The 26,708-nt window shown below is 44.0% G+C and overlaps 1 protein-coding gene across 1 annotated transcript in view; it reads left to right on the plus strand.

Moving 5' to 3' along the window:
* brsk2a (BR serine/threonine kinase 2a) overlaps window positions 1-26,708 on the plus strand; it is a 152,135-nt gene that overhangs the window by 123,456 nt on the left and 1,971 nt on the right. The window contains exons 6-18 of the mRNA XM_070906877.1: window positions 2,371-2,404; window positions 2,535-2,603; window positions 4,067-4,213; window positions 7,556-7,587; window positions 9,876-10,040; window positions 11,309-11,406; window positions 12,266-12,416; window positions 18,670-18,730; window positions 20,753-20,960; window positions 21,105-21,153; window positions 22,232-22,355; window positions 23,506-23,686; window positions 24,691-24,780. Of these exons, the coding sequence (XP_070762978.1) occupies window positions 2,371-2,404; window positions 2,535-2,603; window positions 4,067-4,213; window positions 7,556-7,587; window positions 9,876-10,040; window positions 11,309-11,406; window positions 12,266-12,416; window positions 18,670-18,730; window positions 20,753-20,960; window positions 21,105-21,153; window positions 22,232-22,355; window positions 23,506-23,686; window positions 24,691-24,780 (1,409 nt within the window). The remainder of the gene's footprint in view (window positions 1-2,370; window positions 2,405-2,534; window positions 2,604-4,066; window positions 4,214-7,555; window positions 7,588-9,875; window positions 10,041-11,308; window positions 11,407-12,265; window positions 12,417-18,669; window positions 18,731-20,752; window positions 20,961-21,104; window positions 21,154-22,231; window positions 22,356-23,505; window positions 23,687-24,690; window positions 24,781-26,708) is intronic.

A 26,708-nucleotide genomic window follows, 5' to 3' on the forward strand; every position in this document is an offset into this window, starting at 1 on the left:
CTCTTCTGACTGTCCCATCTCTAAGTGTAGATATGACAGTTTTTAATTAAACGCATTTATCTGGGCCCCTTCTCACCATGCAGTGCAGCCTGACACAAATGTATTCCATTTGCCACGGGTAATGGAGCTGAGTGAAGATGAGACTCGCCCCAGGTGGAGAAGGGAGAGCTTCAGATCACATACATGCAGACATACAGACATATGGATGAGCAGAGGCATGGATAGGCACATACCAAGACGGATCCAGGAACGCACATACAACCTCTCTCTCTCTCTCAGTCTTCATGAGCCCAGCTGCAAGTTCAACAATGCTTTCTGTTTGTTTAGTTCTGTCGCTTTGACTGATGAAAGCATGCGAATGCAGTGAGGAGACGCACAAATGGTGGATTTTCATCAAGATGAGCTGCATGTCAGCTTTTTGTGTCTCCTCAATATTGCCGGCCCATACTGCTCATTCTGTCACTGCTCCATAGGAACTCGTGTCTCTTAAGCTCATGATACTCTCCTTGCAAACGGTGTGCAATGTAGTGTATACTGTGTGAGGGACATGGTAATCTTGTGAATACTTTTTTGTCCTCCTGGTCCAGACATCTCTCTGCAAACACACTGCAGACACTGATCGGCCCTTCTGTGTAGATAAAGACAGCTTTTCATGCATCCTGCAGTCTGCTTGAGTACAAACTTAGGTCCTTAACCAAATGCATTTTCTGTCGTTATGCTGTCGGGCAAAACCACATACAGCAGCATTTTGTCCCACTGCACTGCACTTTGTTGTTGTTGAATAAAGACAAATGTCCCCTTTCTGTCTGGGAATTCTATTTATGTGATATTAGTGGTGTTAGGTAGAGTAAATGAGCTTTAGCAAGTAGCAAGAAAAGACTGATGTTATCAACCCACGCACAACTGTTCTTCAAAAGACTTGTTCATTTTTCACTCTGGTCAGAGGGAAGTAGCTCTTACAGCTTTCTATTTATCTTCAGCATCTTCGTCTAATAATCTGAGCTTCTGGTGTGAGCAGCAAGGGATTTTTTCATCATGATATAAATTTCGTGATGTATGTGGCCAGCATTTTTATGTGATGAGCTATGTGTAAAATAGTCTATAGAATTATGTTAAGTTAAGGATGAGAGATGAGATCTTGTGAGTACATACTATAGATGATATGGTTGACTGATTTAGTGTTCTAATATTTACAAATTAGCATTCAACTCAAGCAGAAAGCTGAGGCACTTGTATTCCAGTCTTTACCTTCGCCCTGTGTTTGCCAGCTAAAGCCTCTGGAAATAATTAGTTTATATTCATGCTGATTCCAGCTGTGGCTCGTGTGTTGTTGAGGCATAACTAGAGCAAATCTCAGGCTTGTTTTTTTTTTTTGTTTTATTCCTTGCTCATCTGCATAATGCACTATGAAACTTGCAATCAGGGAGGCCGTATTTGCATAGGCTTGTGTTTGAACTTCCCCCGTTGACATGGTGGCAGTGTTTGTTATCGGCCAGTATTTTGACAGTGAGAGGAAGCCGCGTCGCCAGGGCTCGTATTCATGAGTACACAAGACAACAGCCGAGCTAATGGGCGCCATGTTTACAGACTTCAGATAGTCTCTCATTAGAGCCAAATGTCCTGGTTTTAGATAAGACTGAGCGGGAGAAGGAGATGGAGGACATACCGCCAGGCTGAGAGAGTTGGGGAGTCAGGTGCCTGATTTGCTTTCTGTATGTAGTCACACGTAGACAAGTCGAGCCCTGCCCAAAATCAAAGAAACATCCTGTAATTAAACGGTTGATTTGAGATTGATGTGAAGCATTATTACCCCTTTCTTTTTACTTCAGGGTACTGAATTTGGCAATCTGGCGAAGACAAAGTTCCGCAAAAGTGCCACAGTGTATATGATAGAATAGCAAGTCAGTCCACAGCCACTCCGCTCATCCATAGCCACTGGCTTATGGAGCAGCCGTTGCGAGGAAGCTCCATAAATCTTCATACGATATTGATGTGTCAATCTAGTCATTGGGTTTACTGTCAACCCATCCAGGTGCTGTAAAGATTAGTGGGTCTGTTCACTGTCTGCTGTGAGAGGATGCCCTTGAGTGAGCAAGCGGGAGGACATCCAAACACCCTCAGGATGTCTAAACTCTCGAAGCACATGCTTGATCTATGCTCACTGGAGACATTTATTGTCTGCCTAAATTCCTCTGTTCACATTTTTATACAGTGGTGTATGCCTGTTTAATGTTTGTTGTGTCATGATTGTACAACCCTGACTTACTTCGCAGTACAGCAGTAGTCCTTAAATAACCTCTATTTTTTCTTTCTTCATGTTACTTCCTTAATTCATGCACTGTTTGCACTTTTTTTCTGTTTTCCCAACAGATCTCCGCACTACGCCTGTCCAGAAGTCATCAGGGTAAGTCATTTTTCACCGATTCATAATATTGTTTCTGCTCCACCAGCTTCTTTTTCATAGTTCTTCCTCTTATTTGAACCAACCCCAACACTCTGCCCTAAACCGCTAACAAACACTCTCTTGTCCTCAGGGAGAGAAGTATGATGGGAGGAAAGCAGACGTCTGGAGCTGTGGGGTCATTCTCTTTGCCCTGTTGGTGGTGAGTGTCAGCTTGTTCTTTACTAACTGATGGTGATTGGACTGACATACAGTTTAAAACTCTCCAGAGAAATATGCCATAATACAATCTAACCGTAAAGCGTTGCCTTCCCTTCATAGCCAACAGTATGTGTAGCCTTCATACCAGCTGCACAGTAGGAAGCAAGTGAGCCTTATGACAGGACATTCACAACTTTGCACTCTGACTCGAGGTTTGCTCAGGGTTCGGGGAGTTAAATTTGAAATCCGAACATTTAGAAGGTCTTACCAGCAAAATGTTGCAAAAATGCCCTCAAGCTGATCCTCTTGCGCAATAGAAGATCAGAGAATAGAGGCATCTTTTTATTCATTATCCTGTATCCACACACAACGCTGTATCCATAATCAGGTCTATTCTCCAGCTACATTATGTCTGTGGTTCCCCAGCCATGCAGCCCCGAAGCTTTGTTTCATCAACAGCTGTACTGTAGTTCCTACACTCTCCTGCTCCATGAATAATTCATGCAGCCAAACTGAAAGAAGAGAGCCCAAAATAAATACCAACGCTGACAGAGCGGCTTTTGGCCACAGGCCCTGTGTATTTGTCTCTGTTTTTACCTCTTTCTGTCTCATGTGTGTGTGTGTTCTTGTGTTAAGGACAGTCTCCCTTGTATTTTTGTGTTGCGTAAACCTGATGTTGTTTACCGCTGTCTCCATCGTGACCGTACTTCTCTCGCTCCAAACAAAAGTTTCTCCCCGTCGCCGTTTGACTGCAGATGAATACTGTCTTCCTCCCGTTTCGTCCTGCTGTCTGGCTGCGAGATAACCATTTGTCTGATTGTGGGAGACACGCATACTCCCCAGCAGTTAGGCTGCACTCAGATCATCTGTTACACAAGCCAACCCCCCCCCCCCCTCCCCCCACTTTTTTGTCTACCTCTCTTCATTTCTCAGTTTTCTTTCTCTTTTCCTCTTTCTCTCCCCCTCCATCTTGTCTTCTGGTAGAGGTTGTCATTCATCAAACAGCCACATCTGTGAGGTGTCAGCTTGCTCTGATAAATGACTCTGATGAGAGAATGCTAAATGAACGAGGTAAATGAGAAAGCTGGGTAATTATTAGAAAAGCCCTGTTTTCAGCGTACCGCTGTTTATTATTTATTTTGCATCGCGGCTGAGGGCAGAATGCTCTAATTGGAGAGTTGAACAAGTTGAGAAAGTGCGGCTGTTCTTCAAGTCGTGCAGGATTAAGACTCAAAATGTGGTTTTGTTTCTTCTGGCGAGCCTTGTTAGTCATTCATATTCTCTTATTTTTCTTTTCTGCCCTCGATTGGGTGAAGGCTTATTTTCTGTTCTAATGCTGCCATTTAAACAAGAGCGAACTGTTTCTTCTCTACTCATCTTTTCATTCCTACATTCTACATCTTCAACATTCCCAATTTATTTTCCCTTTTCTCACGCTCTGCTTCTTTCTTTTTGTCCCTCCAGGGTGCCCTGCCGTTTGATGACGACAACCTGAGGAATCTGTTAGAGAAGGTGAAGTTGGGAGTGTTTCACATGCCACACTTCATCCCTCCAGACTGTCAGAACCTTCTCCGTGGCATGATTGAAGTGGATGCCACCAAAAGACTAACGGTCAGTTCAATTAAGAGGCTGGATGATAACACCCCATTATGATTATCTCCATATACTGTTGTGTGCTTTCGGTCTATTCATAGTCCACGACTGGAAGTGTTTACTAATGATGTTGTATAAGCAGCAAAACTTATTTAGATGTTATTTGAGACAGCATTCACAGAGGGAAAAAAGACCCAGACACATCAGGTCTTTGTAACGAGAGGAAAATCTTTTGCAGATTCACAGCAAGCTGGGAAAAACTTGTAATTCTCCAACGAGAGAGCAAGATGGCAGAGATACACATTCAAACTAAAGTGACTAATATCAATTCAACGCTGCCGACCATTGTCTTTTTCTTTGTTTCTTCTTTCCTCCCTTGTGTTCCAAATGTGTTTGCCTCGCCTCATCCCCAATTCTGTTTGAGTTCTTCCTCAAGTACAGGATGTGAATTCAGGAGAGGACTGCTGTTTTTGTACTCTCCCTCTGCACTGTTTAGTGCACTCATCACAATGCCAGTCCCCTCCAACACTGCAACTGATCACCTTGGCAAGGTGGCTGGAGGAGAGCACAAGAGCAGATAGATGTGAAGGGTGGAGAGTCGGGATGGGAGAGAGAGAGAGAGAGAGAGAGAGAGAGAGAGAATTAGAGTGAGATGGACAAAGGGAAATGTAAATAAAGAAAGTGGCCAGAGATGTCAAAAAGTGCATGCCTCACAGAGAGACGGTGCTGCCCTTTGTTCTTGTCCTGCATTTCACATTCAGACGACACACAGGGATGCTCACAAGCTCCCGTGTCTGCACACGCACAAAATACAACCCCACATTTTCACTCTCTCCATTCTACCATGCCTAATCTATCTTTCACAGTGTCAGAATGACTTTAATTAACAGAAATGTGAAAGACACCAATAAAACAGAGAAAGATCAGAAAGCTATGAAGAAAAGGATGCTCATTTGCAGAAGAACCTTAAGGTGCAGCCCTTCAGATGGGCAACAGTGTTGAAACTTGAACTTGAAAGACCCCACCTCTTTGGTATGCTGTATGTACACTATAGGCTTTATTTTTCTGTACTCTCTGCCCGACGAGGACAGGTCACCCTGAGATCCCCTAGATATGTCCACCTGCCTCCGGCGCTGTCCTCGACAAAGGGTTACACACAAGCCGTGCTGCTGGGAGAGAATATGTTACCTCTCCGGCCCCCTCTCGTGCATGAGGACTCCAAACAGAGCTCTGGGGATGTGCTGTAACCTCGCAGAATGTCAAATAGCCCAGTTAGATTGAGCATTCGTGCAGTTTAGTGGTGACCACGCGGTCAGAGAGGAGACAGGTGCACCCAAGGGTGTCAATGACGTCACAAAGGAACATGTTATTCTTTTGCAAGGGATTATCTTTCATAATAATGTTGACAGTAGTAGAATCAAATCGATGGGGTAATCAGACTACAACTGCTGGCTGTGTTTTTATTAATTAGATTGTGCTAGTAGATGCACATGAGTACACGCACAAAGCCAAGGCCCCTCAGAGTCTGAGTGGGAGGGCACGTTGCCGGGCTTAAGGGGCTTAGCCCAATAAAAGCCTTTCTCTTCATTTCCTGTCTGTGTAGTCTGGGCCCCAGAGGTGACCGGGCCAGACACCTCAACACAGTCATCTCATCTTCACTATTCAAATGAACACAGACACCTTGGAAGGTTCTGCCTCCTCGTGATCCCTTGCTAATGAAGAGCATTGGCTAGCTTATTATATTAAAGAACAGTTCATCACAGACAGACAATGCATTGATGGGGACGGCAGAGATGAAGTACCAAGGTTGCTGGAATGAAAATAAAGGAAGTGTGTGTGGGTTTTTTTTTGTGTCTCCGTAAATGTGAAATAAAATTGACTTCATTGAGAAATTACAATGTAGTTAATCATGTGTACTCCACCAGAGTCAGAGGCTGCAGAGACAGCATTTTCTGCTACTCTGCTAAGCTAGGCTTACCTTTTAGCAGGACTAGTTTATCTTGTGTTACTTTTTTTGATTTTTTACTTTTTTATTGGGTTTAGCTACTGCCTCATTAATGTGGTGCTCAATTTCAAAGATATTGGAGCATCAAAACTAACTTTTGCATATTGCACAAACATTTGCAGCACCCAGTTAAAAACATACCCGAACACATACACTCATACGCACACCTACCCAAACCAGTATTACAGTAGCATTCCCCTCTGCCTGAGTGAAAGCAGCTGGAATTGGTACTGTCACATTTGGAGACTGATTGATGCGATACTGCATTTCAAACCGCATCACTTCTAAAGCCTGCGTGTTATATCAGCCTCTTGCCTCCAGGCTTCCAATAAAAGTGGGAGAGAGTAGGTCACCCACTGGCCTGTATCTGACAGGAATGGTGTCTCTGTCAATACGATGACCTCTGTGGAAGCAAACGCGACTCACCTATAGTCAGTAACCGCACTCTGGCCAGCTCTGTGATTGAACTAGCGTCACATGAAGGCATTCATCAGTGCTGGAGCACAGAGGTAAATCCTCTGGGATTGAGACATTTATGGAGGCAAATACCCAAGAACTAAACCTCTGAATAAGTGATAATAATTAGAGCTGCTATGTGTATCTCCCGTGGTTCCACAACAACAGCAGGAGCAAATTAAAAAGTCCCAACAGTGACATTGATCCTGTTTTCCTCTGTGGGCAGTTGAAACACTGTGGAGTCATTCTAACAGACATCTTCCTTTGTTGCCCTTTTGCTCACTGCTTCTGTCGCTTTGCGCTTCTCCTTTCTTGGCAAAAGACCACGTTGACAGTGTTGGTGACAAAGTGGCCACATTAAAAGTGTGACGACAAGAGTGGTATTGAGAGAGCGAGTGTGTGTGTTTGTGTGAGTAAGAGAAATGGGAAGAGAATGAGAATGGGAGATTCCCTTTAGACCAGAGGGCTTGGCAGGGTCAGCAGTGTGTGTGAGGGAGATAATATTCTCTGTTTATAGCTCAGTGGTATCACTTCTCTCTCATACTTTTGCTGCACCTCTCTCTTACTCACTCTTTTTCTCAATAAGTTTTTCCTATTGGCAGTATTAATATTTGAATGTCTCATTATTTACTTCCACTGTTCAATCTGGCCGTATTGTCCCATTGTGTTTCCATTAAGCCAGTAAGCTCAGGGCTTACTGAAGCCATACTGCACCAAACGTTTCTATACACAGGACAAATACTATTGTTCTTTGCATTTACAATTTTTCCTCAATGATCCTGTTGCCTTTGATTATCTTTTTAGTGCCAAAAAGATGATAAAATGATTCAAATGTCATCAATCATGTTGCTTGTGCTTGTGTACTGACCTGTCATTTTCTCCTGTCATGTCTTTTACAGTTAGAACAGATCCAGAAGCACACATGGTACATGTAAGTACTCCTCTGTCTTTCCTTCCTTTTTGCACCCTCCACTCTATCTCCTCTCTTCGTCTATTCTGCAGGGGTTGTAGACCTGAGGGGAGCTACCACATGATAAATGGCTTTGAGTTTCAGCCCTGTACACGAGAGTACATTTGAGCAGGGCATGACTCCACTCTCGGGGATGTGGGGGTAAATTGGTAGTGCATGAAAGAGGATGTGCAGCATATGGTCAAGTGAACAGGGAGCAGGGGAGAGGGAACAAGCAGGCATGTGACGGAGGATGAACCCACCTAACCTCAGTGCACCCATCGTTTAACTTTCATAACAGAGTGTCCCCACCTTTTCAAACTAACATAAATCTTTTGAGAAAATGTGTACAGGTAAATTATGTTAGAGTTCATTTATGGGAGCAGGTTTTTTAATGGGGAACAAAAGCATGAATAAATGTTTTTTTTTTTTAATGTATGTAATATACACTAATTGATGTTTGTAAAGGCTTATATCCACCATCTAATAATCAGACCATCACCATTTAAAAGTTGTAGTTGACTCGCTGAAAAAAGTGACAAAGATTTTAGGATTTTAAAGGTTCTTACAGTACAAGAGCAAAGATGAGTCATGGGAGTAGGTTGTGAGTCCTGAAAGGAGTTGAGTTATGGTTTCTGTCGTGTACTGAAAGATCATGCAAACAGACAGGGAGGCTGATAAAAGAAACGAGAGGAGACAAGAGAGGAGCTGGGAGAGAAGACTAATGTAATGTGAGTTTTGTCAGTGAGGAAGTTGCCTGGCTGTCTGTCGCTGCATGGCAGGCTGGCTGGCTAGCCAAGTGACCAGCTGAATGAATGAACGTATGTATGAATGAATGAATGAATGAATGAGCAACAAGATGAACAACCATGTATCCAAATTGCACAATCGTTTTTTACAAACTCAAATAAGGCCATCCACTCCTATTGTTTGTTTAATAGCTTCATTAGTTTGTGAGCTTACTACAGTAACAACCAGCAGCAGCTGAGCAGAGCAGTGGTGGATCACTAATGATGGGCAGAGAACAAACGTACACTCTGTTCCCAGTTGATTAGTTGATGTGTTTTTATTAAAACAGTTCAGAGAGGTGTTGATTCAACCTTTGGAGCCTTTAGGTTGTGGTGCATCTTTCTAAAACAGTTTAAACACAAACTGGTATAACCTTCATTAAGGTAGGATTTATCCCAGGACTGTTGTAATAGACTGCATTAGTTTTAGCAAGGTGGACCTAATAAACTGACTTCACTGCGATTGTACCTTATGTGATCACATGTGACAAATAAACTTGATTCATTGATTGATTGAAGTTTTAAGGGGGCAACGTATAAAGGAATGAAACGGGTCCTGTTTCTATTTTTATTTTTTCATTACCCCCACCACCAAATTTTATATGCACATAGTGAAACAGGGGGTGGGGGTTGCGAGGGGTGGGCAATGACTGTGGATCCAGTTCACAGCAAATAGAAAGGTGGAGGTGATTTTAATAGCTGCCTATGGGGTTTACGCTTCACAGGGCTCACCAGAGTAAAAAAAAATAGATTAGTGGGGAAAGTAGACGAGGGTTTCATATATATGTGAATCTGTGAGAGTCTGTGTGTGTATTGGCACATTTGCAGAAATTGAAGATGAATCTGTTCTTTGAAACAGACATCCAGAATGTTCCAGAAATCCTCTAGAAAACGGTGTCAGTGCGAATTAGCCTTTCATTTTGAATCCGGAAGAAGAAGCTCCTGCTTGTGTACTTCCTAGATATATAAAGCCAAAAGAGAGACAGAGAAAACTGGCATAACTAGGAGAGTGTCTGGAAATAAGCGAGGGAATAATGAAGAAACTAAATTTGGAAAACAAGCCAGAAGGAGAGAGGGAGATGGCAAAACTTAACAGCATGACTCAGTCGTCTGTCTGCATCTTGGTGAGCTTGATGACCTCTGTTCACCCCCCGAAGCTTACATGCAATATGACTAAACCTGGTGAAAAAAACATGACTATGAAAGTTTCATAATGTGAACCAGGGTCATAATGAGGCAAACTTCTTGCCCCAAATGACCAAGAGGCAAACAAACACTGAAATTCTATGCACACACTGCATATTCTATTTATAGTACATACTCATCAAGTCTTTAAATCTGCGAAGTGAGATCCATATCCTCTATAAGCTATGTGAAAACATTAATGGCGATGTGTTCCAACATACTGAAAATGTAGGGTAAGTAGGGACCAAAATGGCTGACAGTGTCCTCATTTGTGTTGTAATTTCTTTGCATTCCCAGAGGGGGGAAAAACGAACCAGAGCCAGAGCAGCCTGTGCCCAGGAAGGTGACCATCCGCAGCCTTCCTTCTGCAGACGACATCGACCCAGACGTACTGGACAGCATGCACTCCCTGGGCTGCTTCAGAGACAAAAACAAACTGCTGAAAGACCTGCTCTCAGATGAGTGAGTGGATTGAGGGGCAGAGGGGGGGGCAGGGGGTGACGACAAAAAGTAGAATGGGGGTGTGGTTCAGGGAAAGAAAAGGTGTTAAAGAGGAGAGGAAAAATAGTGAAAGAGCGTGTTGAAAAAAATAGAAAATAAAAGCAGCTGAAGCCGGGGAGAAGAGAACGAGGCTGTGTGGTGGTACTGCAATGGAAGGACGAGTGTGTGGTGTCCGTGTGCACAGACGGCTCTTGTGAAATCCTGTGAGGCTGTCACTTTAGATGTCAGAAGCTATAGATCACTTAACTGTTATCACACAGTGCTTACACCGCTTGCCACTGGATGCATTCCCCCCAAACTGATCCTGGCCTGCACCACGAAAATGAGCTCCTGGGCCACATCGTTTATGTTCTGCCACTAATGTTTGTGTCTGAGTTACACATGTGTTTGTGTTTTTGCTCCTGTGACTATGCATTTACACTGAGGAGACTTACCCTGCAGTCTTTCATGCACTTGTTTTTATTAATATGGCCATGCAGATGTAGTTTTTTAGTTTCATTTTGCTCTGCTTTTCCATCTCCTTTCCCTCTATTTTACATTTGCCCGGCATCATTAATTTAATACTAAATGAGCATTACTCTATCACTTTCCCCCACTCCCCATCTCTTCCGTTTGCTTCCGTTCTCCTGGGAGCATCCCATAATAGTGCTGGACTGCAGGAAAATCTGCGGTCTCTATCTCCCTTCCCCTGGTTCATTTTAGCTGAAGTTGCAGGTCCTTGTCTCTTTGCCTCCTATTGCTTTCCAATCTGTCTTTATTATGGAGGGCCAATCCCTGGGCCTCTTGCATAGTGAGTATTGGCCTAGAGGCTAAAGATATTAGGCTTCCTGATTTACAGGGAAAGAAAAGGACAAACTCATAATGTTTTGATACTTTCATAAACTTACTAGTAGACTCTGCGTATGGAGGGCATATCCTAAAAAATATATGCAGAATATTATATGATGGCCTAATGAGCTATAAAACTAAACTTTTGTTTTAATGATGGAAGCTATTTAGTGGCTGTTTCACAATGAACCCTAGAAGATTAAAAGACATTAATCATAGTGAGGGTTGTTGCAGTTTAATGTCTTGGTTTTGAGCTCTTGCAGGCATATGCTGGTGTATGTATATGAATGCTTCATTAATCTCTACACATGTATGTGTTTGTGATGACCCAGGTTTGTTTAAAACCATTGTATTTCTTTTCCAGATGTCTCAGTAGTCTTTTTATTGTCTCCTCTTGGCAGTGACAACCAAGAAAAGATGATCTACTTCCTGTTACTGGACCGTAAGGAAAGGTACCCCAGTCAGGAGGATCAGAACCTTCCCCCTCGCAATGAGATTGGTAAGGCTCGGACGGAACAGACACATGCGGATAAAAAATGTAACAAAATAAAATGTGATTAAAAAACCAACTGAAGAAAAGAGCATAGCGGGAGAAAATAGAAATAAATCAGTAAACACAGTATGGCACACCGTATGTCTGAACAATACCACTGTGTGACTAGTGTCTAACTTTAAATGGCTTGTCACCTAGTCATTGAATAGTTTTTTACACAGACAAAACAAGCCAATTTAGACAAAAATAAGTGCTACAAGAAGGTAACTCATGAATGTCTGTTTTCCTCACTCAGAAGAAATTGGATCGGCTCCAGAGGCGGTGGATTGGCTCTCCAGTAGAAAAAGTGTTCTATTTATTGAATATAGACAAGCTTCTCAATGAAGGCCTTTTTTAAACTGTCAGCTCCGACTGCTTCGGTTCAGATATTAACTCATCAAAAAAAAAAAGGTGTTCTCTCGTTCGTACACCACAACCCAGCACAGATTTCCACCCACAGAAATCTGTGCAGAAACAGAGATGCTCTACTTAGACTTCTGCCAGAGTTATTTCCTGACAAGAGCACTGCAATAGGAGGAGTATTATGTGCAAATGTGTGTGCGCGTGTTTGCTGTGAGATACCGACATTTTGATGAATAGACTCCCTCTTCAGTGAATGCGATACCGTCAATACAGTGGCCATTAGTTCAAGGTCTGGGAGGAAACCATTACTTATTCACTATCAGTTAAAGTGTCAATGTGATCAGCGCTAAACGTCACCCCAAAACTCACATATGCAATGCACAAAACCACTCGGTGTGGACGCATTAAAGCGCACAGACGTCAGGTGCATTGTGTTGATTCTGAATCGATCTCTTTGACACAGATCCTCCGAGGAAGCGGGTGGACTCGCCCATGTTGAACCGTCATGGCAAGAGGAGACCAGAGAGGAAGTCCATGGAGGTCCTCAGTGTCACAGATGGAGGCTCGCCCGTACCGGCAAGGAGGGCTATCGACATGACACAGCATGGACAAAGGTACTCATGGAGGTGAAAAGAAAAAAAAAAAACATTCATACAATTTTCAAATAGAGATAGACATAGCTGTGTGTGTGTATGTGCGGAGGATCTCACAGCCCAGTGATGTTGCAGCAGGTCTGACAGCGAGTCTGGCTCTGGTGTCAGCAGGCTAGATTGTGGACGAACATGAACAGAGACTGACGCTCTGCTCGCTTTGTCTCCTGTCTCACTGTAGTAAATCAGTGTACAGTAAAAGCTTGGATATTCCTGACGCCAGTACAAAATGCAGCAAAGAAGAAAGGTATTCACTTGCCACTCACTCCTCATGCTTTCAACCTCCTCTTGCTCCGTGTCTCGCCCCCATGCAAGGAGACGTCCATGGCTGGAGAAACATGCAGCGGCGCTTTCTGTTTGAAAGAATGCTTTGTGTAAATGGTGGTTACATGTGCAGCATGATGTTTTGCGGCTTCACAAGTTTATTTTAATAAGCTATAACTCATCTGAAAAATGAAAGGAGCTGGGTCCAACAGAGTCAACAGTTATGGGATGACAGTCCCTAAAGTTTGATTTAACTCTCTTAATTAACTTAATTTTCAAACGCAGGAAGACTGCGCATTTGCAATTCATAGCCTTAATATCTACAACCCCTCTTTTCCGGTTATCACTTCTTTTCATAATCTGAATGCATTGATAATCAGTTCTCCCATACTGTGTCCCACTTTCTTCGGATGCTGAACATTTCTCCATTTCTCTATTTTAGAAATGCTTGAGTCAAGCCAGAACCACACCCCCACAAGGCACAGCAGACTGATTTTAAAATCTATTCCTCATCTTATTTCAACAACCAATATATCATCACGCCACACATTTCTGCTCAGAGGCAGTGACATTTGTGACAGCGGGGAAGATTGAATCTGAGGGGGTGATAACCTGATCTGCCTAATGATAGGCGGATTGGCAGAGTGCTGGAAAAAGCTTTCAGATGTATAGGACATAAATGCAGAGGCAGCAAGGGCGTATATTATATAGGTAAAGAAAATATATAGTTATACAGCTGAATATTCATCCAAATGTCAAATGCATTAATAACTCCTCACCATAGTGCTTTGCCAACAACAAACTATCAAGAATTTATTCCCCGCTTCATTTCACTGGAGGAAGCCACTTCAGAAGTTTTAAACCCATTTCAAGAGTTCCCACCTCTGAACACTTCTGCTTAATTCTTTCAGTCCTCTGGTGCCTCTGAATTTCAGTTTAAGATTCATCTTCTTGTGTTTCATCGCCTCTACTCCGCTCCCTCATCCCTTCAGGCGATTCCAAGTCTTATCTCTTCTTTATTTAAAGGTTGCGTTAGTTTAGAAGCTGTCTTCTTCTGCCCTTCGCTCTGACTCATCTGTTTCAGTCAAGCCCAGAATCCCAAAATAGGCCAGTTTGCAATGACTTTATCGAGCATTAATAATACTTTCCCCAACACCAGTTTGTGAATCATACACAACTGAATACAGCACATCATAAAGGGCACCGAAAATGAGTGTTTTGAACCTTTATTTAAAACCGGACCTTTAGGTTTACTCCTATGAATCTCAGCACAAAGTCACATCTGCACATGGCAGCATATGAAATCGGTTGGTGTCTGGATCCTACATATATCAGCAGCCGCAGTCATTGAAAAAGCTCCGCTGCATCTTTCCTCCGTGCTACTTTAAATCAGTGTGTTTGTTCTTACCCCTCCACCCAAATCTCTTTCAGGGGCTCCTCCCTACCCTTTCATATCTCCCCTCTCTCTCTCTCTCTCTCTCCTGTGGTCCCTTGTGTGCAGCTGACCTTCAGTCCCAAACGCCCCCCTCTGTTTGTATGGAATTGCTATGCTAATTTGGAAATGCTGCTAGTTTCTCTCTGTCTGGCTTCCTATCAGCTGTGGTGGGTTGGAGGTGGGGGGGGGGGGGGTGTCGTTTACCACAGCCCCTCCGCCTCCAAATCAAATCAAATCTCTCTTTCTCTGGCTATACGTCTCTTTTCCCCCCACTGCAATTCATAGCTCTCCAGCTGATCAGTGGGGGGGAAAAGTAACGAAGTCTCTGTGAATCTGGATTTTGTTGTGTTTTTGAACTTTTCTGCCTTTTATCACATCCTTGTTTGCGCTTTGTTTGATCATGTGCGTGCTTGTGTGTGTGTGTGTATATATATACACGATGGTGTTGGGGAAGCACATACGTAGCAGAATAACGTCCAAAGATTTGACTGACTTTCTCTGAACCTAACCTTATCTTTCCCCGACAGCAAACTTTTGTCGACAGCACAGAAGATTCGTAGAACTTCAGATCAGAGGGTGTCAGGGAGAGGACTGACTTTGAAACATGTGTTTTGACAGGATACATTTCCACCAGCGTAAATGGTGAAAGACAGGGGAAGCGGTTTTATCTAAAATTACACAACGAAAACGCCTGCACCTCAATCCTTATCCAGCATTTTGCCTCACCTATCTCATGTAGGCAGTTACGATCTGATCACCTGTCCAGGCTGCATTTTCATACGTGTGATTGGTGACTTGACTTGCTTCTGTGAAGTAGAATTGAATAGATTTGGGATAAATGCTGCAGTAGCCATGTTGCAGAGAAATACGTATGGAGACATTCTCACATGAATGCCCATTGCATTCTTTATATACCCAAAGTATCTTAAAAAGACATTTAAAGCTAAATTCAAAGCACAAGAAATCCCACTGATTTAATTTTAAATCTTAACATGCCAGGAGAAATGAAGGGAGGTTAATGATATGTAAATGAAATATGGAAAAGTGCTGCAGTGTGAAGAAGAGAATATCAATTTTTTTTCTATACAGATCTGCTCTAGTTGCTTCATGCAGTTTAAATGTGTTGGGTTAGTCAGAGCAATCTTAATAAATCAGGCTCTCATGCTAATTATTGACTCTAATTTATTTAAGAGACTCAAATGAGCACAAATAAAGCACCTTTAACACTGATCTCTACAGCAGAAACTGCAGGGGTCTTACTACATTTAGAAATTTGAGGAGCTGAGCGGTGAATATTAATGCACCGAGTCCTCTGGGAGTTGTCAGGGTTCAGGAAAGGAAATTAATTTAAGCAGTGTGTTGATTTATATGAATATCTACTCTTCTGCGTAGAAGAACTCTATTGGCAGGACAAAGTCAATATAGAGGAGGGACAGAAAACATTTGGAACTTTCTCCACTTTCCTTAAATCATGCTAGCAGAGCTGCAGCATTGTGTTTTGGCTGTGGCAGTGTTATTCATTCGCTGTTTGACTCCTGGCACCATCCATTTCATTTTGCTTCACTTTTGTTTTATTTCAGTCCATGCCCTCATCCCAGAACCTCTTGTACTCTCTCCATCCCCTGCAGCCTAACATTAGACCCCCACGGGTGCTTTGGATGGGTCTCTGACGCAGCCGGTGGTCCCACACTGAGGACATGGGCCCCGTTCCAAAACAGGCTTATGGGAAATGTTAGCTTGAGGACTAATGGATAATAGAAAGACAACAATGGGCAGCCACACAAATACACAAATAGTGCACGCATAGACCATCGCACGCACACATATGTGTTCAGGTACACACACACAATAAAAGGTTACTTCACCCAAATTGCAAAAGTAAATAAATAAATACAATTTAAAAAACATGTACTTCCAGTGGTGTATAGCAGTGCAAATAGTTTTGGTTTTACTTGTCCAGATGAAATTATATCCCTTTATGAGATGAGGCAAATGAAATGTTTCTGGTGTCCTGCATTCAAAATTTGACCTACTGTACAGACGTATTGGCAGAAAAACATGCTTTCTAAACATACTCAATTTGCAGATATTGTATTATTATTATTATTATTATTATTACTGATTGTAATGTTGTAGCTGGTGGAGGTGGAGCTAGTCTTAACTGTCTTTAGACTGTCGCGTAGTTGAATCTATAACAACGCATTGTAGTTTATGAGATTATCACAGGTTTAGAAGGTAAAATCTTAATTTGAAAACTGGGGCCCGCAGTATTGATAAATTCAACAGCAGCAGTGTCCAGAAACAATATTGTAGTACTCTGGGTAATCCACAGACCACACTGTCAACAGTTTCATTGAAAATATTTTCTATGAATACTACTGACAGTGTCTTCTGTAGATTATCCAGAATAACTGGGACCGTTTCTGGAAAGAGCAGTTACAAATTAAATTCCACTTTTGGTGGAATTTGCTTTTGCTTTTTGGGGTGGAGGCAGAAATGTCTGCAGAAAGAGATCTCTCAAAACATGGACAAATAAAACCTAAACTCTCTGCATACCTAAATACTACCAGAGAACACGTTTTTTGTAATTACGTAATGAACTGACCCTTTAAAGCAAGCATCCACACAGAAACACAGAGGGCTTGGCTGGCTTCAGCAACTCCTCTCCTACTGATTTAATAACGTGTCTATGTTTCTATATGATAAATGAAAAATGATTGCTTAGCTGTGTATGCTGTTCACTATAAATAAAACACTTGTCAACAATAATTCATCGTCTCTCCGAAGCAAGGGTGAGCCTCTGACAGCTCATTACTGTACAGCATAACCATCTGTAACATTAGCTTTATGGACCTGCTGGTCCAACACTAACAGACGCAGAGTGCCTCTAACAATATGTTCATAATGGCCCAAGGACGCTGTGGTTTGGCCATGTTTAGATCAAGTGCAACTGGTTATGTGCGCACAGGCGCTGTAGTGAGAAACTGCAAGCATGTCTCAGTGGACCATAGGACTTAAATGTAAATGATAGCAACTGTCTGGTCAGCTGCTCTCTGAAACAAGAAATCCTAGCCAACATGGCTTCAACATCGCCTACTCATGTGTGCACGAGTGTGTGCAATAAATACACTCACAGAAGGGGCAGTGAGAGAATTACATAAATAGCTTGAGAGTGGGTGTTTCTATATTTTCCTCTCTCCCACGGTAGCTGTTAGTGTTGCCTCTCTTCTGTTCTGTTTGTGTGTCTGTGCCTCTCAGGAGAAGGATTCCTGTTCTGGTGTCAGATCTTTCTTCAGATGGTTGTAAATGAAAAGGGGGGGTGGGGGGGTGACTGAACCCAAGTGCTTCTACCTTTACAAGACTGATAAATACAGATCTTAATTCCGGCTTGTTGTTAATGACAGCACTAGTATCATTTGTATGGCTACTAGCTGCAACTGTGTACACAGTGTTGTGTCCACGTACGGATGCCTCTGGTCCCGTGAGACTGCTCGAGCATCAGGAATGAACTTCATTCTCCATTACCCCCCCCCCCCCCCCATCCTTCATTCTTCCATCCCTCCCTCATTCCTCTGTCACTCCTCAACTCCCTCATTGTCGCCTCACATTTGTCCGTGAGGTCCTCCTCTACAACCAAGCGAATTGAAAAATGCTAGTTGTAGTGTGTTTATCTCTTCATCTTTTCAAAGAGAGACAAAAGATCTGTAGGCTCTGCCACATGTTCACAAATGCATCAATGCTGAAATGGAGAGAGAAAGAGAGGGAGAGGAAGAGAGGGGGGGGTGTATTATTAGATTGAATGACAAAAAGGAGCAGTGTTGTGACAGTGAGCAGCTGGTGTTTCCAAGTGTTGACAGGCCCTGTTTTTGTGTGTGTGTGTACATATGTGTGTGCGCGCTTGATGGAGACAGATTGTCCTGTGATTGTTCATTTCTGAGCAGGGCTCTGCTCATAGGGGTTAGTGACGGCATCTGCGGGGGGAAAAGAAAAAAAATATGACAAATGGCACTCAACCAAATGTCCCACTTCATTTCCCCCTCAAGATATTTTCTACTGATCCAAAGGCCTAAAAGTCAACATGTTTGGTTTATTAGAAAACTATAGATGGAGCAGAAAGCTAATTTGAATGCTAATCTGTGGAAAGTAGCCTATAGATTTGCAGGAGAAGCTGCAGTCAAATCGGCATGTTTCAAACAGAAGTTTGAGCTTAATTGGTTTGAGACTAATTGCAGGGAGTTGATGCTAGTGATGTCTGTTGTCAAGTCGGTGCCGTCACTGTGTTGTAATGCCTTTGCCTTCTCTGTGTGAATAGGTGTTGTGTTTGCAAAGGGCTTGATAGCAACTACTGTGCTTAGTATGATGGTAACATCTGCTGTAGTGCTTTCTAACTGTGTGCAACATGTAACCTCCAAGCTCTCACCTCCACCTGTGTTTACTGGAACATGTAGCAGGTACACATGTTGATCCCACAAATTACCTCTGCCCCTGTGTGTGTGTTCTTGCGTGTTTGTGCCACAGGTCGCGGTCTATTAGTGGAGCCTCCTCTGGCCTCTCCACCAGCCCCCTCAGCAGCCCACGGGTAAGTCACAACCCTCTGTGCACTTTCAAACACACGCACACACACATGCAACACACACCTCTTGACCCAGTTCTCAGGTATCTAGTTGTTCACCTTCAGGGATAACGGCCATCCAGCTACTGCTGATCCCATCTTATTGCTGTCATCTTATTGCTGTTTATGTCCGCTAGAGAAAATAAAGACAGTCACTACAGCTACATTGCGGGGGCATCTGACCTTTAACAGAGCACAGTGCATGCACTATGAAAGCAATATCACTGTATCTCTCTGCACATGCAATATTGTTGCACTGTTCTACTTTTTTATTAGTCTGAGATGTAGTATATTTTTCCACTCCTTAAATTTGAATCCACAGTTCAGATCTACCTTTGTGTTTTGAGGAAGCGGGGATCCACTAAGATAAGCGCTTCATATCCGGTGTCAGATCAGACTTGAGTCGTCACTGTGTCCATATAGCTGGACCTTTCTAAGTAAAACATACTGATGAACTTACAGGGGGACGTGACAGCACAGAAAACCTCCTCCTCCCCTAAAGCCTCTTCTCTCTCTCCATCCTTTCTGCTTATTATCCCCCTCTCTCTGTTTTCTGTGCCCTGAGCTCTGTGGAAATCCAGCTCAGGGAATGCTTCAGAAAATCCCACTTTTCTTGCTCAGAGCTGGGGAGCTTGTAGTAAACTTTTCCAGCTGACTAACCTGAGAAGGCTCGAGATTAGCCAGGATCCTAAGACGAGCTCCTCAAAGCCACACAGGTTCTTTCAGGCTGATCTGAAAGGGAAATTGATTTCTCAGACCTACCCAAAGCCTGGATTGTGCTCACAGCAAGAGGCACCGTGTGGGGTGATTTTCTCAGATTTATGTCTGGAAAAAAGGGCGAGGCGTCCAAATAGTTTATCAGTGCGCCATTGTGGCCCGCAATTTCACCATTACAAATGAATCGGATCAATACAACTATCGAGAAACAGGAAATACAGCAGAGATACCAAAATGGTGTTCCTCCTGTTATCGAGACATCCCAAATTGTCCTCACAGCTGGCCTTATGTCTCTCACACGTGTTTGTGTCTGCTTACCTGTCTCTGCTAACAGAGCCCTGCATGTTTTATTCAAGTGAAGTCCATCTTTTTTTGTGTTTTGTTTGCCCTATTTTAAATTATGTTCATTGCTTGCTGTTTGTGTTGTTCCCATTTGATTTTTGTTTAGCTTTCTTTTGACATGAGTCACTGAATGATCTAACTGCATGTCTTCTTTTCTTTCCTGTCTTTCTTATTTTTGCAATACCTCCATCTCCCCCATTTATGTACACATGTCACCTGCCTCTACTTCTGGCTGCCTGGTTGTTTGCTCTGCCACACTTTTTGTCTTGCTTTGTGTGCCTGCATGTGTTTGTCTTTGTTTTTTTCCTCCTCCTCCACCTGCTCTGGCTCTTGGCTGTATTGTGCTTGCGTGTCCTCTAACTCCAGCCTGTCAGAAAGTTCTGTGTACCGCCTCAGTCTCCAGACTTGTCGCAGTCCCCTAACACAAGCCCCTGCCCCTCCCCTGAGCCCGTCCCCAATCGCACAGGCCCCCGTATCTCCACCCCCAACTCACTGGCTCCAAACAGTGAGCCCCTGCCGACAGCACTCAACAAGACGCAGACACTCCCAGCCAAGCCCAAAGTTGTCCCCAAGCCCCTGCAAGCCACGCGATCCAACCCGCTCCCCGAAACCTCCCCAGATCCAGCAGCCAAATCAGAGCCCTCCACTCCCTGCCAGCTCCCACTGCAGCCACCCTCTGCCTCTGTGCCCCCCACCCCTACTTCTCCGTCCTCCCCATCCTCCCCATTTTCTCCATCCCCCAACCCCTGTGCTCCCATCTCAAACAGCCCCCAGGTACGGCGCTCCCATTTTGCTGCCAACCCCCAGCTCTCTGTGCCCTTCAGCCCAGTGGTGCCCCTGTCGCCCATCCGGCTGCACCACTTTCACCCCGTGGCGCCGGCGCCTTCTTCATTCACTGACCACCCGCCCAAATCTATCCCCCTCATACAGGTTACCCCTCACCCCTCCCCTCGAGGCAGCCCCCTCCCCACCCCAAAGGGCACCCCGGTGCACACTCCCAAGGACAGCCCGGCCGGGACCCCCAACCCAACGCCGCCCCCCAGCCCTTCCATCGGAGGCATGCCTTGGAGGACGCGCCTCAACTCTATCAAGAACAGCTTCCTGGGCTCACCACGCTTCCACCGCAGAAAACTCCAAGGTACTGACGTTATAACACTGAATTATCTTGTAATTGTGTTAATGTCGTCCCTCTTAAAATCTTACTGTACCCACTACTGTGATCTACTTGTTGTCTTTCTCTGAACCTTCCACCTTTGTCTGACCTTTGACCCTGCTTCTGCAGTTCCCACACAAGAAGAGATGTCCAGCCTCACACCAGAGTCTTCCCCAGAGTGAGTAGTACTTTTTGAAGCCACCATTCCTATGCATGACCTGTCAGCCCCTCAGTCATTGGCTCAAACAGGCTCGCTCTTGATAGGATGATGTTTTGGAAAGTATTACATCCATGAATGTTTGATTTTTGCCTGCTGAGTTCCCTGTAATGGCCTCAGGTCTAGTCTGGGTTGGAGAAGCAGCACCGTAGCAGGAGGCAGTTGGGTTGTTATGAGGGAGGGATGGTAGCCCGTGTGATGTTGCTGAGCTCCCAGGGGCCTGATAACTCAAGGTTGGCCTAGATATGCCTGTTTGGTTGGCTGGCTGTCTGGCTTGGCCATCTCTATCTTGCTGGGAAGAACATCCTGGCTGGAAGGAGTTGGAGAGTTGGCTGGAAAAGACCATCTCTTAGCTGGGTTAGGCTTGATCACAGGCATACACAGTCACACACCAGCTGTAACCAGCTTCTTACTGCTGAACAACAGGCCCCTTAATGTCTCTGCAGACATTATAGCATTATGCAAGTCTGTATTCATATTTAAATACTTATTTATTTATATTTAAGGTGGAAATTGGGGAGTGTTTCTCTTTTTACTGAAGTTTGAGTCTTGCTAATCCATCAACACTTTCAAGAATCTCATTAAATATTAATATGCCAGAAAACAGGAGTCCATATGGCTTATTAGTAGGTGCAGGTACATCTGGGCTGAGGCCAGTGGTGAACCTCTTCCCCTTCTGGACCTACAGTTCTGTTCACAGAGAGGCTCAATTATCTCTCTTTCCTTCTCTCTGTCTCTCTCTTCTCTCTCACTCACTCACACAGTTGCACAGGAGGTGAAAAGTTAAAACTTTCCTCCCCTGCACAGTTTTAGCTCATTTCCCTCGAGGTATCCTCTGTTTGCTCCTTTCCATTTCCCCAGAGCTGCAGAGCTTCACCTTCTCTCCATTTTTCTGGATGGATAAATAGATGGGTAGATGGATGGGTGGGTAAAACGAGGAAGCAAAAAGGCTGGAAGGAAGACAAAGCGCTCTCTAATATAAGTAGTATAAACTTACAGCTGACAAACAAGTTTTTTTTCTTCTTGTCTTTCCCCACAGACTTGCCAAAAAATCCTGGTTCGGTAACTTCATCAACCTGGAAAAAGAGGAGCAGATCTTCATTGTCATCAAAGACAAGCCTCTCAGCTCCATCAAGGCAGACATCGTTCAGGCCTTTCTCTCGGTACACACTCCATTTTCTTGCTTCTACTGACCCCCTAAACCCTTCTCACATCTGATTACTGATCCCTCCTCGCAGCTTTTCTCTGTACATCTGGACATGTGTGCATGCAGCAGTGTTGCCTCTGTATCTGCTGTCTGAAGCAGGACATTGCCTTTTCTTTGATGATTGGCTATGTCATAAGGCAGCATCTCTCTGTGTTTGCTAACATGCCTCTGGTTTATGTAGCAATTCAGTAAACTGCTTGTGTTGAGTGCTTCTATTTTCTCTTTGCAGACTCACTCGAGGTCAATAGAAAATCAGCAGAGAGCATTGATCATTAGCATATAGATGCTTTGCCCTCAGTACCATGTATTGAGCACGTGTTTGTGTGTATATTTAGACGTGTAGTGCGAGAAATTGAGAAATAGTGCAGATTGTGTATGTGTGGTGTGTGTTTTGTAATAGCGTGGATGTACAAATACATGCAGGAATGCAGACGACATCAGGGTGAGCGCAACAGAATCTGTATCAACAAACATTCAGCAGTGGTAGTTGATATTCAGTGTACATAATTGAACAGAACCTATCCTCACCCCAGTTAGATTTAACAAAGTCTAAGTAAATGCAAACTCTGCCAGTGCAGGTCAATGTCAAATCTTTTTCCCCCGTCCCCAGAGGTAGCTATTTTCCCCTGTGGGTTATGCTAGCTGGTATTCCAGACAGGAGATTGGCACCTGAATCAGTGGAATTATACCTCTCAGCACACTCACATTAATGGAATGTCAAACCCTCTCCAGCACTATGGCGAAACGTGACTATTTCAGAGCTCACCTGTTCATTGGGCATACAAATTCATTTTAGGTGGTAGAGTGCAATGTTGTTGGATGACTCAAGATTACATTAGCTTAAGTCTCCCTGGCATGCATGGCTACTCCCCGAGGCATTAATCTCCTCAGAGTTTCAGCTGTGGCTCTGGAGTATGTGGAGGGTATTTTAATGAGGGTTTACTCACCTTGTCATTTGCAAGGTGTTGGGAGAAAAATTAAACATCAATGCTCCCAATGTATAATCCCATTACTTGCCTATTTTCACCGCCTATTTTTATTCCTATCTCGGCCTCTTTGTCCATTTTTCCTTTACCGTCTCTTCTTCTTTCTTTTTTTTCTCCCAGATCCCCAGCCTGAGCCACAGTGTGATCTCTCAGACAAGTTTCCGAGCAGAGTACAAGTCCACAGCGGGGCCCACAGTCTTCCAGAAGCCGGTCAAATTCCAGGTGGACATCACCTACACGGAGAGCACAGCTGCCACCAAGGAGAATGGCATCTACTCTGTCACCTTCACCCTGCTCTCAGGTCAGGACATTAACCATCTATTAATTTTTCTATACCCACTTATCCTGCATGCATTGGGCAGGCAGCACGATGCACTCTGAACAGATCACCAGTCTACCACAAGACAGCCCAACTGTGCACCTCACACCTGGACTCTCTTCCCATTGGCTAGCAGACCTGTGGGTCCCCAGACATGAGGTCCACAGTTGGACCCTTCTCATCTGTGTTCAAACCCAGGACCTTCCTAGTGTGAGACAACAAATCACAGAGATACATGCAGTATTATTTAATCTTGAAAAGCCAGTCCTCCATCTCATCAGGCTCACAGAGGTCTTGGGAAATTCAAGCTCACAAGTCACTTTGAAAAGTGTGGAAAGGCACAACATTTGTATCCTTCCAACGAATAAAGCAGAAATGCTGTTTCCAGAGGTGGGTGTTTTCAAACTTGCTGCCAAAAAGAATGGCTGCCTAAGGATTTTCAAAGTTCTTGCAATCCTGAATGCTTGATAAGATTTCCCCCCCCAAACCTCCCAGCACGTTAACAAGATGAGGCCTGGCTATGCAAGATTACATACTATGCAATCATGCGTGTATGCTTAGTCTTGCAGAAACACATGCATGCTCTCTTTCTGTCTCACACACATTCTCACATGTCACATACCCACACACACACACACTCAAGTGGGGAGCACATATGAGCTGAATGGGCTGTAAAAGTGGCTGTTTAGAGCGTGCTGGGTCTTCCATGTCACTGACCATATACTGTGTACAACAGGTAGACAGCAGGAGCTTACAATAACACTCATCTCTGGCCTCCATTTAGTATCTCTGGCTTTCTGCAGCTTTTCCAGCTCACATTGCAGTTGTGTGTGTGTGTGCTTCTCCTCTCCTCACGCTTACTTTTTTCCTCTCTTAATTATTTCATCTCCATGTTTTCGACACACTCTGCTGCCTTGTCTTTGTGCTGCTACCTGTGTATTGTGATGTAACTGATTATGCCAATATTTCTGTTCGCCTGTGTTTAGGACCCAGCCGGCGCTTTAAGCGAGTAGTGGAGACGATTCAGAGCCAGTTGTTAAGCACACATGACCAGCCTGGGGTCCAACAGCTGTCTGGTGAGTAAGAAGTCTTTTTCTCAAAAACAAAAGAATTCTAAATCTTTTCCAATACCTCTTCACCCTTACCGCCTCATCCGCCCATCCCACCCCCTGACGAACCACTCTCACCGCTGAAGCTAAGCCAAATCCTGCCCTCCTCTTCCCCCCGTGCTTGAAATCCTCCGAGCCACTCTCCGCTTCTCGAAAACGGCTTCCTTTGCATGCCCACGCCTCACTGCCGTGAAAGGGTGGGAGTTGCTCTCAAGCACCGACTGTGGGTCAAATGTTGTCTCGTTGCCCTGGCAGTGAAGATTAGACTAGAGGTAGGGTAAGCTGATTTGCATTCTGTTACTCCTACTTCCAAGACTGATCGTCGGAGCTTGTCGCCATGGCAACACCGCTGCACCTCAACACACTCCCACAATGCACTGCACCGCACAGCGACACCACACCTGACAAGCGCTCTCTCTTTCTCTCTCTCTATCTGGGTGCTTGTACAATAGGACCCCCTCCCCCTGTTTTCCCCCCATCCACCAGTCTCTTTTGGCTCCTCCAAAGGCACGAAGGAGATACAAAAACCTCTGACGGGCAACCTTAATCACCACCTTACTGTTCACCTGTGAACTTAAAACCTCCTCTCTTCTTCCGTCTTCTCATTAGTCGTAGGGTTGATGCTGAGTCCCTGGACACGTACAAGCCTGTTCTTTCCCCACTGTGGCTACATCCCATTCGCTCAGCGCACAGTCTGGATGATGAAAAGGAAAAATAAGAGAGAAATAGGAATCCCACTCCTCCTCTTCTGCTCTCAGCATGCCCTTCCTTGTGAATCACTGCTCTTGTTTGTGTGCGTCTCAGTCGCCATCATCTTGACAACGGCTCCACCTGCTGGTCAGATAGGAAAACAACACCGCACTGAAATACAGCATTTTTTATCAGGAGGGGGTGTGCTGTTTTCTTTGGATGTCAATTTTATCCCATCCGTGAATCGTACTCTCGGTGTCTGTATGTTTGTGTCTTTCTTTATCCTTTTAAACCCATTTCCAATTCCATGTCTGACGCAGGTTTTTGAACTGATACTTAGCCATCATATCGCTTGGAACTATTCTCTGTTACTATACTATAAGTTACAAGTGAGTGAGCTGTATCTTTTGCTCTGTGGCTTTTTGTGCCATATTACTCTCACTGGCACTCACAGAAATGAACAGCTGTCATCACAGCTGTTATGATATTTAACATAACAGTCTATTATCATTGCTGTGCCTCAGTTTAACCATTAATTGTGCTCTTTTGTATTGTAGAGCTAATTAACAGGCTGAGGTATTGGGAGGATAAAATTAGAATAAAGTACATTAGATTAGTTTTAAGCGACTGCTCTGGGTTGTTTCGGCAGCAGAGATGACATTGTGAGAGTAGAATTCAGTCTAAGTATAATGTGAGAAGCACTGAAAGCAGTAGAAGATACTGAGGATATCACATACATAATACATAAATAGATAACAAAGTACAGTATTATACTCTGTACCCACTATCAGAGCTTTTGACCAAGGTCAGTCTAAATTAATTTCTTTCTAAATGTCTTTACACCGTCAGAGTATCTCACACTGCAATACAAATCCTCCACCTCCCTCTTTCCTTTGACCTCCTAACACACATTTGATGCTACCTGGCCACAGGGCCTTTGAAAGAAAGAAGCCAATGGCCGTAATTAAGAATAGAGATGGCTTTGCATACCAATGTGTGTCAAACAAAAGGCTTCATCAAGTCTCGCTTATTATGTTCCCTAATCACTATTAACAGCAGCATACCTGGGAGCTCAGTTTAGGAAGACAATAGAAGGTTGGAACAAGAAAAGGAGCATGGAAGAAAGTAGCGAGCATACTTTAGGAGTACAGAGGGGAACCATTCACTTAGAAGGTGGTGTCTCTGCTTTATTTAACAGTGGACAT

This window comes from Enoplosus armatus, chromosome 6, assembly GCF_043641665.1.
Source record: "Enoplosus armatus isolate fEnoArm2 chromosome 6, fEnoArm2.hap1, whole genome shotgun sequence".
Classification (NCBI taxonomy): Eukaryota; Metazoa; Chordata; class Actinopteri; order Centrarchiformes; family Enoplosidae; genus Enoplosus; species Enoplosus armatus.